Below are 22,794 nucleotides of genomic sequence, written 5' to 3' on the forward strand. Positions count from 1 at the left end.
ATTTGATTCTGCGCACCCCGGACTAGACCTTAGGTTTTTTGTTATGCAGTTATAAACTACAGCAGTGAGAACATGGTCACGCTAAAATGTTCCAGTGACACTACCCCCATCAGGTACGGCGACACGGGCCTCTATTCCATCACCGTCAAAAATAGAGCGTACATAACTCTTAAAGCTCAAGCTACGTCGGGCAACAACCAGACGATCGATGTTTTCACTTAACCACATTTTGCTAAACGGGTTCAAACAAAACACAGAATTAAATAAATAAATGAATACATAAATAAAAATACATTTGTACAATTTCTCTCAGGCATCTAGGGTAAATAAAGCTGAGGCTTTTTCAACCAGCAGAAGTTAGCAAATGCGGGATCCAACGGGCGCACACTTTCTTTAACTTCAACTTTTCTTTCAAGATGGAAAACATACATGTATAAGATGAAAGGCCCGATAAGTCACCTAGCTCCTGTGCGGTTTATCTTGCATCTTCAACAACTATGGCTTTGACAGTGATATTGCATTTTCAGAGGTAGCGGAAATTAGCTGTCCAGGACGGGGATCATCCTTTACATTAGTTCCACCTTCCTAAAACATTGACGCTCACATGGATATTGTACGATATGGAGGGCATTTTCTCCATAATCTAAATCTAGATTCACTTTTATTTTTGACGCGCATTTACCCAATGTTCCACGAATTTTGCAATAAGCTTTTTGCTCCTCTCTCAAATCACAATGCAACTCAGCCATGTTTACAACCAGTATACAAAACACATGCATTTAAATGGCCTACTAAAATCTTATTGCACGTACAAATCGTGTGAAAATAGACTATTGGTGAGAAAAAACAATAATCTTTCTGACGGTACATTTCATGTTCAAATATTGGTTAAATTGGGTTGTTATGTCTCTCGTATTAGAAATCTTTAGTTTACGTTACTTTTGTCCAATACTTCTGGGACCCTAGGTGTTGCCTGTGACCCATTGTGTGATTTGCTCTCACCAGAATAAACCCTTTTCCTTGGAATTAAACTCCATACTATGATAAAACTTTTTATAAATCAAGTTTCTACTGAGCAGGTCACTTGTATTAGGTTAAGGTTAACTGATTTTTAGCTCAACCTTTTCGCACTATTGTCGGCGTCCTGTAGTTAAGTTTTTGAGTATAAGCTGGTATATCCATAACTACTGAAGGGAATAGATTGAACACACTTATTCTCTGTGATTATCTAACATGATTAGCACAAGTCACATAACTCTAATTTGCTTTTGTGCATAATTATGCCCCTTTTTCGACTTAGAAATTCTTGGTTAATTCTTTGCATGTAAGCTTGTATGTCAATAAATACTAAAGGGAATGGATTGAAATTTCAAATATTTGTTTTCTGTGATAACCTAACATGATTGGCACAAGTCCCATAACTCTGATTTGTTTTTTTCATATTCATGCCCCTTTTTCGAAGTTCTTGGTCAAGTTTTTGCGTGCCATAACTACTGAAGGGTTTGTGCCTTTTTGTGACAATTTTATGAATTCATATATAGTAATAAAGCAGTGATTTACTCGATAAAACATCTTAATAACAAGCTAGCTAAAGAGGCTTCAGCGAACAGGTTTTATCGCAACGTCAAAATAAAAGCCACATATAAAGTTATGGAAGCCAGAACTAATAACAAGCCTTTGTACCTTTTGAACATTTTTGTTGTATTCATATAGTTAAGCATTATTATACTCTATAAAATACCCTAGTGACAACTTTTTCTAATAGTCGAGCGTCGCTGTCCTCCGACAGCTCTTAATTTTGTTTATAAACTGAAGGATTGATATTGTTGTCTACTTTATAGCAACTTCAATGACATCTCTTGTACTTAATTCCTAAGCAGGTGAAGCTTGCAACAGATAGGAAACCTGTTCCCAGTAGAATTCAAATGACTTCTGCTCATGAGGGCATCAAAAAGGGGTGTTTTTCAAACTGATTTCAGAAAAGGATACCTAAAGCGTTACCTGTGTCTCATTTCAGTAAATTATTTAATATTTGATGCCGTGGTTGGCCATGACTTGCAGGTGACACCGGTTAACTGCGGCTTATCAAAATAGAAGTGTGCTACAGACTATGAGTGTGTGTGTGTGATTCAGTGAACTTTTTAACAGGTGATGTGAATGTTTTAACAGGTGAAGCTCAAAAGACATTTTATTTCAAATAAGCATCATAAATTTCTGTTAAAGAATAAACATCATTTACATTGTAAGAGCAATACTCAGGACAAGTTGTCAAGTTTTGTTACTATATTCAAGTATAGGTAAGGTTAGTGCGGCTTAATTGTGCGTAGTCTGTCCTTTTTGTATTTTAGTTACAGCTATGAATTACGGACCATATGCGAAGTTTCAGACGCGGAAATGGAATTTGATATCAGTTGACCAAGATTCTAACCTCCTGCCTGTTTTGTCTATAATCATCAATATAATTGTATGATATCCTTGCCATTTAGTCTTTATCAATAGGTGAGCGATCAAGGGCCATCCCGGCCCCTTTTGCACAATAATAAGTAAACTTATATGTTAATATACATTTTACTATAAGCAACGGCAATAATTAACAAAAGAAATATATACAAATGTATGTTCCTATTGTAATCAAGAACTAACAGTTGCTGTATTGCACAGTATAAATCACAACAGTAACAAATAACATAATGAAATTCATCAGTATTGGCATAAAAATTGATATACATATATATACATATATTAATAATACTTAAAATTATCAACACAGGAGCACTGCTCGAGATATCTTGTAAAAATATTGTTTATTTGAATTACAATAAAATTACGTTCTTGTTGTTTGTTTGCAGAAACTTGTTTGTCTGATGAATTTTCTTATTGGTGTATACATTAACTGACCAGCAGTATTTTAACAAATATCTTCACAGCATGCAACTGTCCTTTTCAGTGTAACTCGGGTTATATTTTTCAGATATACTCAAATCAACCCAGTCTTTTCTAACTACTGTTCAGTCAGTTCTTAAAGTGAAAAACTTAAGATAACACTTAGAAAGATCTGGCAAATAGTGATCTACAGAAGAATTCGATCATGAATATCTGCAGACCCTAACTAAGAATGCCGTTTTTTTCTAATTTGTTCTTGTAGATATTTGTACAATGAAGTCTAGAATTTACACAGCTCTTAACCCATCACTCATTTGCTAATGTTCGCACTATACATGACGTCAGTGCGCATGCTATATTTCCTGCCTTCTAGAAGGGCAGAACCCTCGTGCATTATATCGTGCTGAAAGACCAACACCATACCTGTAAGGGAAAAATCGAATTATTATTATCAAAATAGAACTACAAATTATTTACCAAACATTGATTATAAAATCCAACAAGAAGCAGGAAAATGATTGTGATATTTTATATCCTCTGACAGTATATTGAATAATTGTTACTTGATAAACTCCCAACCTGGATTTGTTGAGTTTCTATTTTAGGAAATGTCAATTATCAATTTTAGGGACATTTGGGATGCGGAGGCTGGCCTAGCTCTAGACTGGTGATAAGGACTACATGGAAGCGCAGACTGATATAATTCGATCTATACTGGTGGCAAAGGCTTATCACCAGGCCCCGGTAAAGGTAACAATACCTTCCAATCATTGGTGTAAATTAGATATAATTAAAGAACATTGTTAAAATGTGTTAATATTTCCTTTTTTCAATCTCAATGTATTACATGTATGCAGCAAATCATCCAAATATGTCTCTGTGTCTCACTCAAAGTTTAAATCTCGTGTAACTTTATGTTTGACTCAATGGATGAAACTATGATAATTTACATACAATGTACTATGTATAAATATAAAGTAATACCAGTTTCCGGTACAACTTCCATTCTCTCCGTTTCCGCGAAACTCATGAATGTTGTGCTTCCACCTTTAAACCCCTATCAAAAGAAAACAGAGAACACTATATCAGCGGCAATTTCTTTTAAAGAATATAAGGGCAGGGTAACATATTCATAATTTCACATTTAATAAAACAGTGTGCTGAAAGGAAGTAGAAAATCTTTCCAATAAGTGTAAAAATTATCATTTAACTGATACATGTATTACTACAGAAAGGTTTTCGTGCAATTGGTAAAAAAAGCATCAAATCAGGGCAAATTACGCCTGTCACCTTTCTGACGTTACATTAGTGTGACATTAATATAGTGACCTGAAGGAAAGTTGGTTCTTCTACTCATGCAGGTGCCCTTTCTTGTCGGAAGTAATGCCCTTCACAACTTTGCCATATTACAATAAACAAAAACAAAACAAAAATACGGTGTCTATTTTGACCAAAAAAAAAAGTTGTAAATCACTGTATTTCAGTCATCAAGTGACTGGCCGTTTTGTTTTGTTGTTTAGCACCAAATATGGGATTAAAGTCTACACAGGTTAAGATAATTACCTGGTTAAGATATAATTGTATGGTGACAAAGCTTCTCTCTCCGTTTTCCCTCATGTACATACCATCCATATGTGGAGCAAAATATTCACCAGGATTGTACTTCAAAAATCTTAACCTTAAAATAAACATTACAAAATTATCAAACTTGTTCTTGTTGAATTGTTTATGTAATTATTGTACTTTAAGAACATTCGTTGAATTGGACGTAGCTAATTAAAGCTACTAATTAAAATATGTGGACACAAACACATTTTAAGAGACAACTTTTCTCATAAAATCCGTTAAGTAAATAATAAGTTAATAAACTAGTCTGTCTTCACTGTTATTTTACATGTAGTTCACTAATTGAAAACTTTTCAAAAACTAAGTACATGAACTGTACCTTTCGTTTAATCCCATTACTTCTCTGTTTCGCCACTTGTCAGGTATAAATTGTTTAATCCTTTGCCAGATTTTGTCTGCTTCTTCGAATGAATCCCAAATACATCTCGTGTTGTTTCTTACATCTTTCATCATCTGTTGCCTGGTGTAGTGAACAAACGTTAGAAAGTTTTTACAGCAACCATGTTTTATAATTTACTGTAATGTTTATTTACAATAGAAGTGGTCACCTTACAGATTTCCGGTGACTCGCGCCTAAACGACAGAGCGTGACTGGTAAACAGTACAGCGCATGAAGTAAACCGCACGGCTTTACACGTGCATTTATAACAAGTAAGCGAATGTCCAGGATTAAAATTCTCCCCAATATAACATAGCAAGCGGTAGAATTAAAGAGTGACTTTGCAACAAACAATGAATTAATGCCTTGGTATTATATAGATATAAAATAACAAGTTTTTTGTGTTCTATTTTCATGTCGCCTACGTGTTATTGTACATTGTATACAATGGTTATTGTATAATGTAAATTGAAATGATTTTGTATAAATAGATAAGTAATTACCTTCCTCCCCCGATATTTACAAGCGCATCTGTATATCCCATCTTCTCAGTCTTCTTTATGTAATCTTTACATTCCTAAAATCGAGTTTTGAATTATAAGAATACATGTATCTATCTCTCCATGGATACTGCCAACCCCTCTTACGAGTGTTAATGTAAAGGCAGGAATTAAGTGCACGTCGGATTGTTAACTCATGTATAACTTATATACTATATGGCATAATGTCCATTGCAAAAAGTACCTCTTATATGGTTCAATGACCAGGACTTACGGAATGAATCATGTCTTTAAATAGGAAATTCTGAGTTGATGACAATTAAGGCCTGTCTCTAAGGAGGGTCTTCCTAAAGTGACAAGTTATATTATTATGATCTTATTGAAGAATATGCGTCTTAAGCTAAAATATGAACCAACATAGCCTACCTTTTCTGTGAGAACGTTCCGTAAAACAAAAGCTAGTTTCCCTTTAAAACAATCTGGTAATGTAACATCCTCCCGAGTAATACGATTGTCATGTTCTTGATAACCTTCATCACCGTGGACTTTAGAGTCTACATTCCCGTTAGTTTTAGCTTTTTCTTTTACGTCACTTTTTCCCTCTGAATTAATGTTTATTTCTCCAACACCACGACATAATGTTTCACTGGTTTCGGTTTCCATTTTATATGTAATGACCAGAATTATATCACAGATATCTTGACAGGCACTAAATAAACGGTTTAAAAAAATGTACCTATTCCTCACAAAACTAAATTGGTTAGTATAATGTCAGAATAGCATATTTATATATTAACCACTACAATGTTTAAAAATAGAGAGGATTATCATAAATTATGACTCATATTGGATCTATATTTGGCGATTATTATCGATCGGGTTTTTGGAAATAGGTGTAATTAAAATTATGTTTACTAAAGTAATGAGTCATTAAGAATACTGCATTGGTAAAAATAATCCATTTCAGACATTTGATTAGATCTATTAGAACCTATTCAATATTAAAATAATTTGGAATTTCTTGTCAACACCCATCTTAAGTGAACTGCACGAAATAAAAATATAATGCAGTCACCGTAAAGATGCGGAAGTAAACAAAAAACATTGTTTATTTATAATGTTAAATTCAGTAAATATAAAAATGTGTCATCAGAAGTTTGTTTACGCACTCGCCTTATTAATATCATACTTATCAAGTAAGTATAGTAAACCAAAAAGTTAAATTATAAGTGTTTACTATGGAGTATGGAGTGTCCTTATCTCCGGATACGTACAATTGGGATAAAACTTAACAGCCTAAACAGGCATTGTCTATTCTAGGAGGAGGATGGGGGGATTCACTCCCTTTTTTTAGAATTCCCCCCTATTTTTTCAGAGACAGGGGAAAAATTTTACATAAAAAACGAAGGAAAAAATTCAACAAATGTAATAAATTCTCATTTTTTGATAAAAGTATCTCTGTTTTTCAAATCCTAGCATTTTTTGATAAAAATATCTCTGTTTTTCAAATCCTAGAGTAAACACTGAACAGGCGTTTTCGAATATTTGAATAATTGCCTATAATTACTTGTCTGTCAATCACTAATACGTGATTAAATAATTTCATTTATATTATTAACATGTTCTGTTCAGTGTCTTGCATGACTTTTTTCCAGACCATTCTTTTTCGTCATGATTGTTGTGAAATATTTCTACTATATTACAACAGCATAATGTTAGACAACGATGCCTGTTTTCGTATGTTTTGGGTGAATTTTTCATAATTTCTAGACATTTCAATTATTTGTCTTTTTTGAAATGTGTATTGATCATTGATCTACAGAAAAATATCAACGATACATCAATATGGTTTCTATTTATGACAGCACTTGCTAATGATACAAAATATTTAATCTTAAGTATCGAAAACTCTGCTGACATTTGAGTCGTAAAGCATTGTCATTGCCAACTGTTAATCTAAAGATCAGAGGATTTGTACCCAGGTCTGGTCCAGATTGTCAGTATAAATAACATGCTTGTGGCATGAAATTGTCATGCTCACTCACCCCATGGTAATCTGGTGCCTCTTATTTCTGTGTTATTTAAATGATTAACAAACACAACAAAAGTTAGAAGAATAAAGTTGTGGAAATTACCATGAATGTTGAGGGAAAGACATGTCCGGGTATATATCATATATCAAGAGTCTAAGAAAATGAATAGCTTGCGATAGCTCAGTTGGTTAGACCACTATCACTCCTGTCAGAGGTCCAGGGTTGGATCCTGGGTAACACACTTGGGATTTTTCAGCAACTTAAAAAAGTTGCTGAAAAATAAAAGTTACTGGACATTCATTGAGGTTAATTATCACTTTTTTTCTTTTTTTTGGGTGGGGAACACCTTGTGCCACTATAAATGGTTTCAGGTGAACTGAAAACCAATATCTTCTCTCTTGCCCTTGGTACATGTACATCATAGAGAAGACACAGGGCATCGGTAGAAGATTTGAAGACTTTGGATGGGGCTAAAGAGCGAAACTTGTGCTGCGGACCAGCTGCCGATGTCGTAACTAAAGCCAAGGGGAGTGGCCCTACAAAGTACTTTTAAGTAGGCTTCAACACGGTAAGACGGCTTGAACGGCAGGCCTTTTGCTGGCACACACAGCCCTTTTCAGGTCTACCCTTTCATATTGTCACAGGTTACTGTACATTTAGGTTCTCATTGACCACCGTACAGTGACCTACTAAAAATTCATATCTTTGGCTAATACTCAATGGAAATTGCATGGTAAGTAAATTATCACCACTTTGTGCTTCAAAATTAAATCTTTACGGGAGTGACAGGTGACATGTCTGGGGTCTGTATTAGACAGCGAAAGATGTTTCTTGTGCCTGAAAGGGCGGATGGACCCTCATTAAACATTATCTACATACATACATGCATTGGAAAACCAATATTATGTTGTTTTGTGTTTTTTTCAGTTTGTGAAGCAGAGTTATACTGCTATGTCTGTAACACGGCAACAGGACTATACTCAGATAAGTGTGGGGATGACTTCAGATTAACATCTGTCAATGCTGTGTCATGTCGGGATGGTACTTGTCAAAAAACAAGAGGATTAAGAAGTAAATATTGTCTGAATAATTGAAGAACTTTACTTGATTTTGTTACATGTAGGCATTAGAAGTATCAAAATACCATCATCAGTGAAAGTTAAACAAATTGTTGATTTTTGTTTGAAAAAAAAATGTTTAAAGTAATTTTTAACAAATTAGCTTGAAGTAATAGAGTCAATTTCTAATTGGCAAGATTGTTTTGCCAGTTTACCTGTCCGCTATATATATAAGATAGCATACAGGTTCAGTGGTATTTTGTTCTGATGACTTCTTTTATATATATGGATTGTGGATATGTAATTCAAATCAGTTTTTTTAGTACAACAAAATAAAAATTAAATGAATATTTCTCATATTGATGATTGATAATTATGATTGTTTTCTAATTCAGCTGAAGGTTCTAAGAGAGTAGTTGAGGTGACGAGAGGGTGTGTACCATACACACAGTCTACCAGCTGTAGAGAAGGCAGCCATTTTGGAATATCAGCAACAATATGCACTTGTAACGAGCCATACTGCAACAGTGCTGATGGTCGGATTCCGTCTAAATTCTTTTCCTACTCTGCAGGACTTATACTTACACTAATTATGTATTATATCTTGTGATGATGGCAGGAATAAAGCATAATGTTGGTTGTGATCACATGATTTATGCTGCATAATATATCAGGGAAAAGGACAAAAGATGAAAATACCTGAAAGAGTCAAAGTGCTTTGAAATCATTCATACTGTAACAGTTTCTGTAAATCCAAAATCAAAAGTTGATTGTTGTGAATGAATGCATCATCTTAATTTATTCATTCAAATATATCAAATTTATTCAAATATATCAAATTTTCATGGCTGTGGAAAGTACACATATCTACATGTTTTATATCCTTTTACCAGCATTTTAAAGTATTTCTGTAATATTGTGTCATTATGTTATTGTTTACGAGGCATAGAAAACTGGCTTGCTGTTATTTGTTGTAGACAACATATATTTACCTAACACACCATTAAGGTATAGTTTATGGAAAGGGAACTTGAGACAGGAACTTTTTAAGATTTATTTTCAGCATGTTTTGAAAGAGATTGAAAATGTATAATATCCAGGTTACACAATACACAATCATATTGTTTATTTCATCATTTTTGACTTATTGCTAGAATGTAGAGTTATGTATGCAAAAGTGACAATTGAAGCTACTTATTCTTAGTTCAAGTGATTTTTTTTTTTACTTCATTCTAATTTACTGTTAACACGGATTTATATTACATTGTAATTTAAATCCGTGCTGTTAAGAATATTCATAGTGTTGTTCAATGCCAGCTTATTTACATGCAATAATTGTAGAAATATGTATTAATTTTCTACATTTTCTAAATCCACTCTGGCATTGACCTGTTAACACTTTTTGAAAAACTAATTTCACATTGGTTGTTGTAAGTAGCTTTAAGAAATATGTATTGTTTTATTAATGTTCTGTACACTGGCGTCTTGTGATAACTTAAATACATATCAATTTGTAAATTATCTTTATCATGGATAGTAATCATACATTGATGATTTAAAAATCTGTACATATATTTTAATAAAATTCTATATTTTTAAAAAAATTATGTTTTCAATACCTTAATAAATCTGTTGAAGTTATGTGTTTTTTTACCAGCATCCTGAATTTTTGTAATGGATTTGCTCAGTTTTGAATTTAGAACAATCCATTCAGAGTCAAAGGAATTTCATTATGAAAATACAAATATCGAGAAACTAACGGTATAGAGCCTGATCAGCACTGAGTCTGGCTGACAAGGTGTTTGGTTCTAGCAAGTTGATTCAATCAGAGTAAAAGCAATCAAATTTACGATAATAACAGAAACAGGGAATTTGCATGTGTATTCCAACTTTTATCTCGATGTCAATTTAAGTTCAGTAAAAGCTTGTTAGACAGTGAATGAGATTGGGGTATGTGATCATAACTGTAAGATATGATAACCTCACTTATTCTGACTAAAGAATGTAGTTAGTTATTCAGATAGAATGTGTGCATCATTAGTACATTGACAATGGTCTATGATAAACTGAATAAGTTATCTGCTTCATATAAGCAATTGCTTGGCACCCACAGATTTATGCAACAATGGTTGAAAAATGTCAAGAGCTCTCATTATTTGGACTTAAAAGGATAGCTGACCATTAAGAGACTGTCTCTAATTAAGTAGATGATGTTGTAATTTTCAGGGTTGTCTGACCTTCACATATGATTTAAGGAAGTCCAAGCAAAATTCTGTTCAAATTGCTCACAATCTGACAGTAGAATTCATGGCTTATGTATCAATTTTATCAATACGATTCTGAATCATCACTTAGAAATCTCACATCCTTTAATGTATACCTTAATGATTTGTCAGCTCATTTAAATTCAAACCATGAGGTCAAATTATGCTTTAAGGTCAAGTTATACAGAAACAACAAAACAAAATAAAATAGATTATTCCTTTTAATTTAATCAACATAAGAATAACAAAGATCCCCTAGACAATTTGAACCTGCAAAGATAAAATAATCAATCACAGACATATATAGACTGAATACATTATTTGTTTGAAGAATAATTACATAAATATTGATTTTGGTATCTGATGGCAGCTTAGTGTATTAACAGGTAAACCATTGATATAGTAAAGGTAAACCATTAAAAACATGTAGAGTATCATCAAGTCAACTGCTGATTTCACTCATATTTTCAATAACCTTTCAGTTGTTATTTTTTTGTTTCATCAAAGTGTCAACAATATTTGAAGTCCTAACCTAAAGTCTGAACTTAAAATTCAAGACTGATATACTATTAAATATTCTCGAAGCGTTTCTATTTAAAAAAAAAAAAAAAAAACAGTATGAAAATTTACATGTTGTAAACTATCAATACCAATTAATTAAAGGTCAATTATAACCTTTATTTTATCATCTACAAAATAATGCTATTTAAAATAAATATTTTGAACTGTTCAAAAACAGGGATGTGAGTTTCATCAGAACTTCAAACTTGTAATAGAAAAACAACTTTTTTCGAATTCAGTATTTCATAACCATAAATCACTCACTGGATTATTCAGTTTAAGTAGTTAGTACACTTTTTGATCCATCAACTTGTTTTTGTTATGACTTGTTATCATGTTGCAACATTTTATATGAGGAAGAAATCTTTATGTTACAGAGGAGCAACGACTACAAGTAATTCAACAAAGGTTTTGACATCATTCTCAGTATAGTAGAACTAACAAAAATTGCCTCTCTATAACATAAATAACTATTTTCGTCTTGAAAAAACAAACACTTAAATTGATTATATTGATAAAACCTGTATTTTAATTTGTGAAACAAAGTGTAACTGTAAATAAATTTTTTATATTGGAAGTGCCATACTGACATTTCTCATCTTATATAATCTTATATTCTATATCAAACTACTTCTGGATATTTTGACAAAACATACTTAAAATACAATTAAATTTATGACCTCTTAACAATTTACAAATCCCAAGGGATGGCAAACAACTGTCAACTAAGTGATACCTTTAAAGCTCTTGTTTCTTAAGCATAACATCCTTATAAAAAGTAAACATCCTGTGGAATAATTATTTAAGACAATGTATTAAGCAAAACTTCTTTGGCTAAGGTAACAAGTATTCCTGTATTTTGCTCCAATACCGACTAGTTTTCTGTGTTAAAAAAACTGTCCCAGCTTGACATTTTCACAAAAAGTTTGTTTTATTTTTCAAATAAACAGTCAAGTAAGACATGTTATTAAAAGATTCACAAGATACCACCTGAACTACATTTCCTGGACAAATATACCAAAAGCTTTGTCAATATAAGGTGTCACCAGAAACACCAAGTATTAAAAAAAGATGATAGAATGAAAAGAAAATTGATGAAAATTTAAGAACATTAACTACATATGAAAAGCTACATATGAAAAGACAAATCAACAATTGTGATTAACAAAGAAGATATAAAAGAAATATTGTCATGTAAACAAAATATTTTTTTTTCAAAATAATACAGCTCTGCTGTTTTAATGACCTGTCAATACCAACAGTTACACATAATGTTTATGAAGTTTGTATCAGAGGAATTTACAAAACTAGTTTATACTTTCAACAACATGTTCAGCACAATGCACATTTCTGTTAAATAAATAATAATAGTAACAGATTTCTTTCAAATTCTTTGGGTTTAAAACAAAGCTAAGGCGTTGAAGAGGATAAAGTCATCTAAAATTTGGAGACTGAAACAAAACTTAAATAAAATTCACAATATTTCATTTGTGATATATAAAAAACTAAACAAAACAAAACAATCATTTCCTAATACTGTTGTAACACAAGAGCAAATGAAATTTAGAAAAAAGATAACATAACTGTTTAAGTGTTATTAAACTTTTGACAACTGACAAAAAAGACTGGAGAAGTTCAACAGAACAATTTAATAACCTTGATGTCCCAAGAAAGCAGTCATATAAGGCGTGTTTATTATCTAAATATTTGCTGGCCTACCTGTCAATTTAAATTCATACCTTAATACTTGACTTTGGTTTATAAAATAGTTCACTGATTCCTATGAATAATCAGTAAAAAAATCATAAGTAACTTAGCTTTCTTTGGTTACTGGAACCTTGATTAGAATAAAGAGCCATTTTATTTTATATGTAAAGTTGCTCTGCTCATCCAGCAAATTTTGGTTCATTAATTATGTATCAAATTTGTTCTCAAACAAGGACTGGTGTCAAAAATAATAAATTCAAATTATACATAATAAATGACTGGTATAATAATTAGTGAATGAGATTCTCTCTTTCATACTGATGATAGGAAAAACAGCATTTTCTCATGTATATACATTCATTTAACTAAGACTACATCTTGTCTTCGGCTCTATTGAAACATAAACACTGTTGTTTTAAATGCATTTGTGTTTAAGAAGTGTACTTCCTATATGTGAACACCCGTGTAAACATTTATATCTATAACATTTTGTAAAGTATAGAATAAATTTTTAACAACCTATAAACTACACAGTGAAGGCAGCCATCTTTCTCAACCTGGCCCCAAGGTTATAAGCTCAAACTCAGATCTCAGGTATTTGATTGGTTAGAGACTGTCACAGAATGTACATTGACCAATGAAAATCCTAAGATATGAGACAGAACTTAAAAAAAGTTTAATTACCTTTTGTCTGGTTTCAAAACAAAAGATTTAGCAACCAGTATGAACTTTGCATAGCAATATGACCAGTTTCTTTTAGAAGAACACCTTAAATAAATTAAAGCAATGCGCATATATCACAGTGTATAGCTGTTTTCATTGTGCTTTTGGACTTTTATTAATGCGCCAAGCACCAAGAATATATCTTAAACGTATCAATAACAAGTCTCTACCCATCTGTAGCCAGCTCCATACTGGAATCATCTTGGAACCTAAAAGTAAATATAAAATATATATTTCTTCTACTAAACTCGTCATTCACACTGATGATATTCATTATCCTTAATACAACAATTAGGAAATAGATATCAATTCTGAGTGCATTGTTGTAGAATAATGCACGGTTTGAGTTCAAATGCGTAGTAATATAATCACGAAGGCCGATAGGCCTGAGTGATTAATTACAAAGCATTTGAACGAAAAACGTGCATTATTATACAACAATGCATGAAGAATAGATATCTATTTCCATTCTAACACGTCAAGAAAAAATATAATTATTATAATAAAGTTGGACTTTATGTTTGGTGGATAAATTTGTTTTCGCCTCAGAGTTTCCAATAGAAACGTTCTTTAAAGGCTGTTCCAGTGGGTTGAAAAAAAACTGTCGTTAAATCTACCGTGTGTAGAAACATTTTGAGAATAACGAATTTTGAAAACGTTGATAAATCTTTGTTTGTTTATTTTATTTTACTCTATAATTTTTCAAGCGAAATACAAATTATTAAAAGTGAAATAAGTGTAAAACTTAACTCGTTTGCGACATTAAAATAGCGTACTTGATTTGATTGTTGTGCACGTGCTGTTTGGCGCTACATTGTGACGTCACGTAAACAACACTTTAAACGTCTGTACAGCGTTAACGACTGAATTAAAGATATTGGTGTTCGGATTAATTTTCTTAGTTAGACCATTTTCTTTCATTCTAGATAGTTTTCACAGCAAAATTCGACAAAAAATTGTTTTTATTTATCATATTTTTCAAACAAAATGGCGCCCTCAATGTGAAAATACACAGGGAGATGATAAGCACGGCGAGTGCATTGTTGTAGAATAATGCACGCTTCAGGCCTTCTTTGCTTATATAGAAAAATTTCCGATAGTGTTAGAATGATAGTTATAGGTAGTTAACAGTAGTACATGATGCTTAAATAAAACAAGGTTTCAAATTTCTATTCCACGAATTGTTTGTATATAATTTCTCATTGCAAGTATTTCCTTCAGTTAAATCTATCAATACAAAAGTCTTTACTTATAACATTGACTAAACAGTAAACCTATATGAGAATAGTTAAGAAAGAGGACCATGTAAGAATGCTGAAGACTGATCAATCCATTTGTTCAAAACAAAAGCTTGAGTTTTAGGTATTTTCTCTTTATGACTCCAGTGACCCCTTGATACACCAATTGAATATATTTCAAAAGGCTTGACAAAGGACCCTCTGAGGCTGCTACAAACCTTATTTTGCGATGTTCAGTTCTTTAATTCATAACATATAACACAGTATCAAACCTAAAATACTTATAGCTCACTTTAAATCTTCTATTCTGGTAAGCTTATAAATGTCTTATAGTCAATAAGAAATATAGATTGCCCTTTACTTCAAAATATAAACAAATGGATAAATGTCACTTCCACTTACCCTCAATTTCCTGCCATGATATTGCCACCTCTCCTATTGGAATGTTAAATGTTTGAGCTAGATATAACAAATCTACATCAAAAGCCCTGGAAAAAGAAGATTATGATATTACATTTCTAAAATTCAATGTAAAGCTGAATGAAAATTAGTCTTATTTAACTAAGATACTGTCTGAGCATAGTATCTATTTTTTGTTGCTTACATCAACATAATGATATTAAAATCACTGAATATATAATTAAACTCATACAAGATTTAAATTCAAATGTAGAAAGTTACTTTACTACTTTTCAGCTATATTTGGAAGGAGAATAAAAATGTGGTTATCAGGATATGTCACTCTGTAAAACAGTCAGACACAACATGGTAACTGAGAATACTTATAAATCTGTTGAATACAATACCTGCACTGTATTCATCTTATGCGAATTTTTTTTACAGAAAATGGAAAATGCAATGAATATAACATCAATAAATCAACTTACCATCTCTCTACATGTAGATTTGAGAAAAGTAAAATAGCTGCCTCTCTTGTTAATAATTTAAATCCACACTGTGTATCTTTAACTCCTTTCACACACAGAAAATACACCAAGAAGTGAAAACCATACATTAAGACTGTTCTGAAAAATGATCTCTGAAACAGAAAGAAATTTAAATGAGTTATCTTATTTTCCTCTAAACTGTTTACAGCAAAATCTTAAAATGTTGGGCTAGAATGGTGTTTTGTTTCTAAGTTTTAATTAATTCAACTGAAAACAATGCGGGTAACTTAAATTCTATACTGTTTTGTTTTCTAATATAATATTAAGAGGTTTCTTTTAGGTTTTTCCTTTATTTACATCATGGGTCTGGCAATACTTTTATAGTATAAATGACCAGCAAAAAAGAAGCACAACCCTTGATACTTGATGTTGTGTCTATACTTATCACAAATCAATTTGAGAAGTTATGAAACACAAACCTAGTGTTCAGAAAAAACAGTTTTAACATGCACCCAGACAAATCAAAAGGAAATAGGTGTATCAAACTTACAAATGATTTTAAACATGCAAACATTTAGAGACCTCGAGGTACTGAAAATTCTACCCAAAATATTCAACCTACTTATATGTAATAAGCAAAACTAGAGAAAATAATATCTAAGCATGAAACATAAAAATTTTACTTAAATGAATTTGCTGCAATTAAAGTAGCTACATGTCAGCTCACCTGTGCTATTGAATCTTTTTCTAAATGTGCACGAGATCCACAGACTACTGCCATATTATCAGAATTTTTTTGCTTTGACAGTTCTGCCTCTAGCTTACTAAGATCACTAAATTTACTAGCACCATCTGCATCAGCAAACAAAAGTTGTTTCCCTCTAGCAACAAACATACCCTGTAAAACAATATAACCAGATCAACATAAATGTGAATATCATAGTTATAATAAGTATGACAAGTGGAATTTAAAACGTAAACATCACTAGCAGATTAATCACGTCAATGTTTACAGAAAGGTTTTAGGTTAAAGAGCAAAATTAAGAACTTGCATACATTCAATTTTAAATACTTTCAAATCACACTCATGCATTATTATCATCTTCAAATGACTTCTAATTTGCATTAACCATACAATATTAAAATGAATGCATGTATATATATATGAATTCCGTATTTTTCATATAAAATATTGATTTGCTCTATCTTGCAGTCCAACAACCCATATGCAAGTAGAAAATTTAGATAAACAGTCCAACCTTCAATAAAAGATGATAAAATGAGAATATACCAATCGTATAGCACCTCCTTTCCCTCTATTCTTCTCTAGTGTAAGAACTCTCACTTTTTCTGTACCATATGTTTTACTGTATTTAAGGGCAGTCTGTAAAATATATACAAATTTGTTGAATAATCACATATTTATTTCAACTATATAATTCTGAATACAATATATGTGTATCACATATATGTAACTTATTTTTTAAAATTAAAATTTAAATCTTAACTACATTGTTATTATTATTAAATCTTACTAGAAGACAAAACATTTCAGTTTTTACAGGCCCAAGCAAACCATCTTGTGTTGAAAAGTAGAATACTCCAACACGTTTCCTTAATAAGACTGCAGTACTGTAATCTTAACAGTGTAAAATTTGAAGTTTTATTTACAGTAATATCTAAATTCAGGCAGGAATTCCAAGCAATTAAGTTTCAAAAGATACAATTTGTGTACATGTATATAGAAATGTAAGTAAAGGGGAAATAACTCACCTCTGTGGTTTTATCAGTACTGCCATCATTCACTACAACTATTTCATAACTAAATGATCGGTTCTTTTTCTGAAATAAAATAAGTTGAATATATAGTTATTACCTAAAAGAAACTGCAAATGTTATTTAAATTCAAAGTAGATAAAAAGTAACTTAATTGACAAAAGTTCACAACTTCAGTCATAACTAACTTTAATGATACACGCTGCATCTGATTAGAAAAGTGTACATGTATAAATAACAATCAAAATGCTGAATTTAAACATCTATCTTTCAGATGGAAATTTTATATTTTCATTTTAGGTAAAACACTCCAGCAATAATGTTACATGAATTTTCAAAACATCTTTTATTAGACTTTTTTCTGACGTAAGACACTTTGTACTTGTATGAATGTGATATACACAGTTTATACAAAAATAAGTATAGGTGTATAATTATATATGTACCTGTCTAGCTTCCAAGAAATCTAATGCTTCATCCATCATTGTAGGCACTGAAACAGAAACCATTTCTATAAAATCATAGATTTACACTTGTCACTGGTAATAAATCAATTACTCTTAAATTACAGTGCATAAAAAAGGATATTCATATTACTAACGGAAGTTATGGAATTTTGCCTTTTTTTTTTCTTAAGCTTTTCATATACCTTGAGAAAATTTATTTATGTTCTTTATGCCACAATTCAAAACTGTTCATTATTTAGGGGAGAAAACATGTAAGGTGCCAAATAGCTTAGTCGGTACAGCAGCGCAACAGTATTCCGAGGTACCGGGTTAGAGATCCAGTCAAGCTGCATATTTTTCTCACCCTGTGACATTTATTAGTAAATAATGATGACAATGTAAATCCTTCATGACTTAAATCTTTCTTACATCTCTCTTCCTCAAAGTATGCTGGCACAATAACTGATAGGTCCATACTTGGTGGGTCATGTATACTTGGAAACCGGAGTTTCTCATTTTTCGATGGATCTTCATAAAATTTCTCACTTTCATATCTTCCAAGATTGGGATATGGTTTTGATGTTATATAAATTCCAATTACAAGCTGAAACAAGGTAAAATGAAAACATTAAAATCAATAAAATTTTAAAAATATAACAACATTAACATCTTTTATCATAAAAATGGTATTACACAGCGGTGCATATATTTTGATGTGACATCAACTACTATATATAAATAAAAAAATATAGTGTAAAGACGCACAAAATGTTAGCCATACACTATAGGCACATCAATGAAAAATGGTTCATTTTTAACATTCTAGATTTTGGGTATGTGATAAATAGAATATTATATTCTTGTAGGTTCATTACTGAATTTTTTTAAGTTGTTAAATAATGAAATATCATGGCATAATATAATTTTATTAAACTCTTTCAATAAATTCAGTATCAAACCTACACTCATTCAATATCTGCTATATATCATTTTATGTCACACAATACGAAAGCTTGCATGTTTTGGAAAAGTATAAAGTCTTATTCAGAAGTAAATATCAGCTGCAGCTGTAAACTTTGCTTTTAAATTTACTTAATATTCAAAATGCAAACTGTACACATTAACTTTACAAATAATTTGCATATTTTAGTAAAACAACTTCATTACAGGTAACGTTATCAAAGACAAGCAATGTCATTTGAATTCATCATTAACAAGGACTTCTCTGACATGTTGTTGTAACTTTCACTTTAATCTTTTTTCTTTCAAAGATACTACAGTTACATAAAGTATTCTTATTGTTTGTAGTCTTTCAGAAGATCTAGGTACACCATGATGTATACAAGTTTTGCTGTCAAAGACATTAAGAAAAACAAAACCAAAACAGTTGTTCATTAACTTTTTACAAAACCCTTGAATTGACAGTAAGTCATTATGCTCAACTGTAGTCGGTGCTTGATAGTTTAACATCACAAACACTTGGGGGTCAGATCCTGCCCCTCAACGTGATACGCTCTTGTAAACATTCTTATCAAAAATATTTTAATATTTAAACACGAATGGGACATCTGTTACAATGATAATCTTTACTTTATTGATACTAGATGGCAACTGGTATTTTTTTCATATGTATAAAAATAGTTTGAAAACCAGTTTGTATGCCCATTCGTGTTTAAATATTAAAAATATTTGATAGAGTGTTTACACATGTGACCCACAGGTGTCTGTGTTGAACATGAGCCCAGTGTAGCGTCATAATTACATGGAATATATTTACTATAAGCTGGTTTAGTTATTGCCCTTTCCTTTTTCATCTCTTTTGAAACTCATTTGTAAATGTTCACTCCCCAAAATTTTGTTATTTAACTACAACTAATACTTGAGTCGAAGGTTCAATGTCTTGAAGCCTTTACAGTTTTGTTGTATATTTTCAATTGATGATTTGACATCTTAAGTTCACCCCTAAAGTATTGAATGATATATATACCAACCCTGTTTAAAGAATGAAAATTTGAGAAGCTTAGCTGCATCAGCCTGCTTATCATCATAATCAACATTTTAATTTTCTTCAATATAATAAAGTTAATTATTATAATAGACTTAATTACTTATAATAAATGTCACCCTTCAGAACAGCTCATTATTTAATGGAAAAGATGTGTAAGCAGCCGAATAGCTCAGTCTGTAGAGCTGTGGTACCGTATTCCGAGAGTCCTGGGTTCGAGTCCAATCGTCAAGCTGCACATTTTTCTTACCCTGTGGCATCAGGCACGCAACTGGGGACCGTGGCTGGACATAGCGTTTAATTAGCATTGCTCAGTAACCCTGAGGAATTCAGGACAATTTTCAATATAGCAAGGGAGTATGTCACATTTCAGAAAGGTTCAATATTTAGGAGAGAGAATGCATAAGCGACGGGCAGCACGAAATACCCAAATACACCCAAATATACCCAAATATTGCCCAAATATACCCAAATAATGCCTAAATATACCCAAATATTGTCCAATTATACTAAAAATAACTGTTTTATACTAAAAAAGTGCTGTTTTAATCATGAATACAATATACACTTTCACTAAGATATAATCAAACATACCCAAATATACATTTTCCTATCATTGTGTTTTGAACCAAGATACAGTATATGTACTCCATTAAAGCTTTTTTTTAAAAACATGGACTTCTTCCTCTATTATGATATGAAATTTCAACAAAATTACACCTTAAAAATGTAAGTGTAGACAACAAATATCATATCTTGAATTAAAATTGCATTCATAAGGAAGCGATATTGTGATAAGCAAATGTCACAACTTTATTTTCTTACAACATCTTAACTGCCCATTTCAACGGAATGAATGAAAGTTATAGCAGGCTATGTCATATCATTTTATAAATATTTATTTATTTCTCATTATAATCTATACTTTATACAAAGAAAAATAAATATTGCTATATTTGGGTATATTTGGGCAATATTTGGGTATATTTGAGTGTATTTGGGTATATTTGGGTATATTTGGGTATTTCGTGCCGCCGTAAGCGACTGGATAGCTCAGGCGGTAGGGCCGTAGTACAGAATTCGGAGGATCCCGGGTTCGGGACTCTGTCAAACTGCACATATTTCTCACCCTGTAACATAAATAATAATTCAGAAATCTATGATTTGGAACTGATAAAACTGTAAACATTGAAAACGATAACAATTACCCCACCCACCATAACGTAAAGTTGCATCAGATCAGCTGCGGTGTATACCTTTAACAAATGCATTCAAGAAATAAACATATACATATATCTGACACTTACAACAACTAAAAACACTAAAGCCAGAACTGCCAAAGCCCAGAAAATAGATGCTAACGTGATTTCCATCGTTCACAGCTGCAAAACACGGAAGTTGAAAATGCCACGACGCCGGTCAATGGACACAATTTAATCCCGTGAAGTATCCGTACCATACCGTACACGTCCGTGACTGGTGCAGACGATTTTTTATTCTATAACCATAATTTTGATAGTGGAAATTTTTTTTTATATAATTTCATCGGTGGTTTTGTATTTGGTACCTTATAGTAAGCCTTAGAGTGTTGATTTTTTTTTCAGGGTTGTAGTAGGGGTCCAGGAGCAGATAGGGGTGGGGTGCCCAAACACTGATACTGCCACCTGTGGTCCCAGGTACATGTAAAAACGTGGTGTTAGACCACAAAATGCCATTTTAAACCAAGTTGGATTGTTGGTAGGAAGCTGTTCCAAGATTTCTTTTGTGTTTTTCTTATAAAATTTTGCCATAAAATTGCAGCTTTTTATGAAAAGTTGAAAACTATGGAAATGTACCAGAATGTTTTGTGATTGTTTGTATACAAGTGTCATATAAAATATGTAACATGTGGCAAAAAAAGAAAATGTAATGCATTTAGTCAAGCGATCACGAACATTGAAGAAAGCCAGTAACATTTTTAATGAAGACAGACATTAGACAATGAATGTAAACTGAAAATTAGTCTTAAGGACATGGATGCCCCCATAATATATGTTAGGACACAGAATAGTATATCATCAGTATGAACTAGAACTGCCACTGTCATGGCATGAATACCCCCGCATACCACTTTGTCAGAATCAACAGTGGCCATTTAGAACTCAAGGACAACCACCCGGCCAAATCTGAGGTTACTAAGCCAGTGCATTGCTAAGATATGTATTCTCCATGCTTCAAATGTGAAAATTTTAAAATCAAGTTTTTTAGTCAAGGCCCCTGTGACCTTGACCTTTGACCCAGTGACCTCAAAATCAATAGGGGTCATTTACTAATCATGACTAACCTCTATGCCAAATATGAAGACTGAGTCAAAGGAATATCAAGTTATTGGGCAGACAAGCTTTTTAAAGTCAAGGCCCCTGTGACCTTGACCTTTGACCCAGTGACCCCAAAATCAATAGGGGTCATCTACTAATCATGACTAACCTCCATGCCAAATATGAAGACTGTGGGTCAAAGGAATCTCAAGTTATTGGGCGGATAAGGTTTTTTTAGTCAAGGCCCCTGTGACCTTTGACCAAGTGACCCCAAAATCAATAGGGGTCATCTACTAATCATGACTAACCTCCATGCCAAATATGCAGACAGTGGGCCAAAGGAATCTTAAGTAATTGGGCGGACAAGGAAAAACTGACTGCGGGACGGGAGACGTCCGGACGGACAAGCTG

General features: G+C 32.1%; 3 protein-coding genes across 3 annotated transcripts; 1 reads left to right on the forward strand and 2 right to left on the reverse strand.

Annotated features, from left to right (window-relative positions):
- Positions 1-2,549: 2,549 nt before the first annotated feature.
- LOC132754407 (uncharacterized) lies at positions 2,550-6,194 on the reverse strand. The gene is made up of 6 exons (XM_060745034.1): positions 5,815-6,194; positions 5,392-5,465; positions 4,829-4,969; positions 4,447-4,561; positions 3,868-3,940; positions 2,550-3,306 (listed from the first exon to the last, which is right to left on the reverse strand). The coding sequence occupies exons 1-6, from the start codon at positions 6,049-6,051 to the stop codon at positions 3,194-3,196; spliced, it is 753 nt and encodes a 250-aa protein (XP_060601017.1). The 5' UTR covers positions 6,052-6,194; the 3' UTR covers positions 2,550-3,193.
- Positions 6,195-6,368: 174 nt separating this feature from the next.
- LOC132754408 (uncharacterized) lies at positions 6,369-9,159 on the forward strand. The gene is made up of 3 exons (XM_060745035.1): positions 6,369-6,584; positions 8,349-8,492; positions 8,875-9,159. The coding sequence occupies exons 1-3, from the start codon at positions 6,506-6,508 to the stop codon at positions 9,087-9,089; spliced, it is 438 nt and encodes a 145-aa protein (XP_060601018.1). The 5' UTR covers positions 6,369-6,505; the 3' UTR covers positions 9,090-9,159.
- Positions 9,160-10,951: 1,792 nt separating this feature from the next.
- On the reverse strand, positions 10,952-21,533 carry LOC132754409 (dolichyl-phosphate beta-glucosyltransferase-like). Its single transcript, XM_060745036.1, has 9 exons — positions 21,394-21,533; positions 18,511-18,685; positions 18,082-18,128; positions 17,633-17,701; positions 17,151-17,243; positions 16,587-16,757; positions 15,860-16,011; positions 15,375-15,460; positions 10,952-13,943 (listed from the first exon to the last, which is right to left on the reverse strand). The coding sequence occupies exons 1-9, from the start codon at positions 21,457-21,459 to the stop codon at positions 13,828-13,830; spliced, it is 975 nt and encodes a 324-aa protein (XP_060601019.1). The 5' UTR covers positions 21,460-21,533; the 3' UTR covers positions 10,952-13,827.
- Between the last annotated feature and the right edge of the window lie 1,261 nt (positions 21,534-22,794).

This window comes from Ruditapes philippinarum, unplaced genomic scaffold (genome assembly GCF_026571515.1).
Source record: "Ruditapes philippinarum isolate M1 unplaced genomic scaffold, ASM2657151v2 ctg1619_1_1_1_1, whole genome shotgun sequence".
Lineage (NCBI taxonomy): Eukaryota > Metazoa > Mollusca > Bivalvia > Venerida > Veneridae > Ruditapes > Ruditapes philippinarum.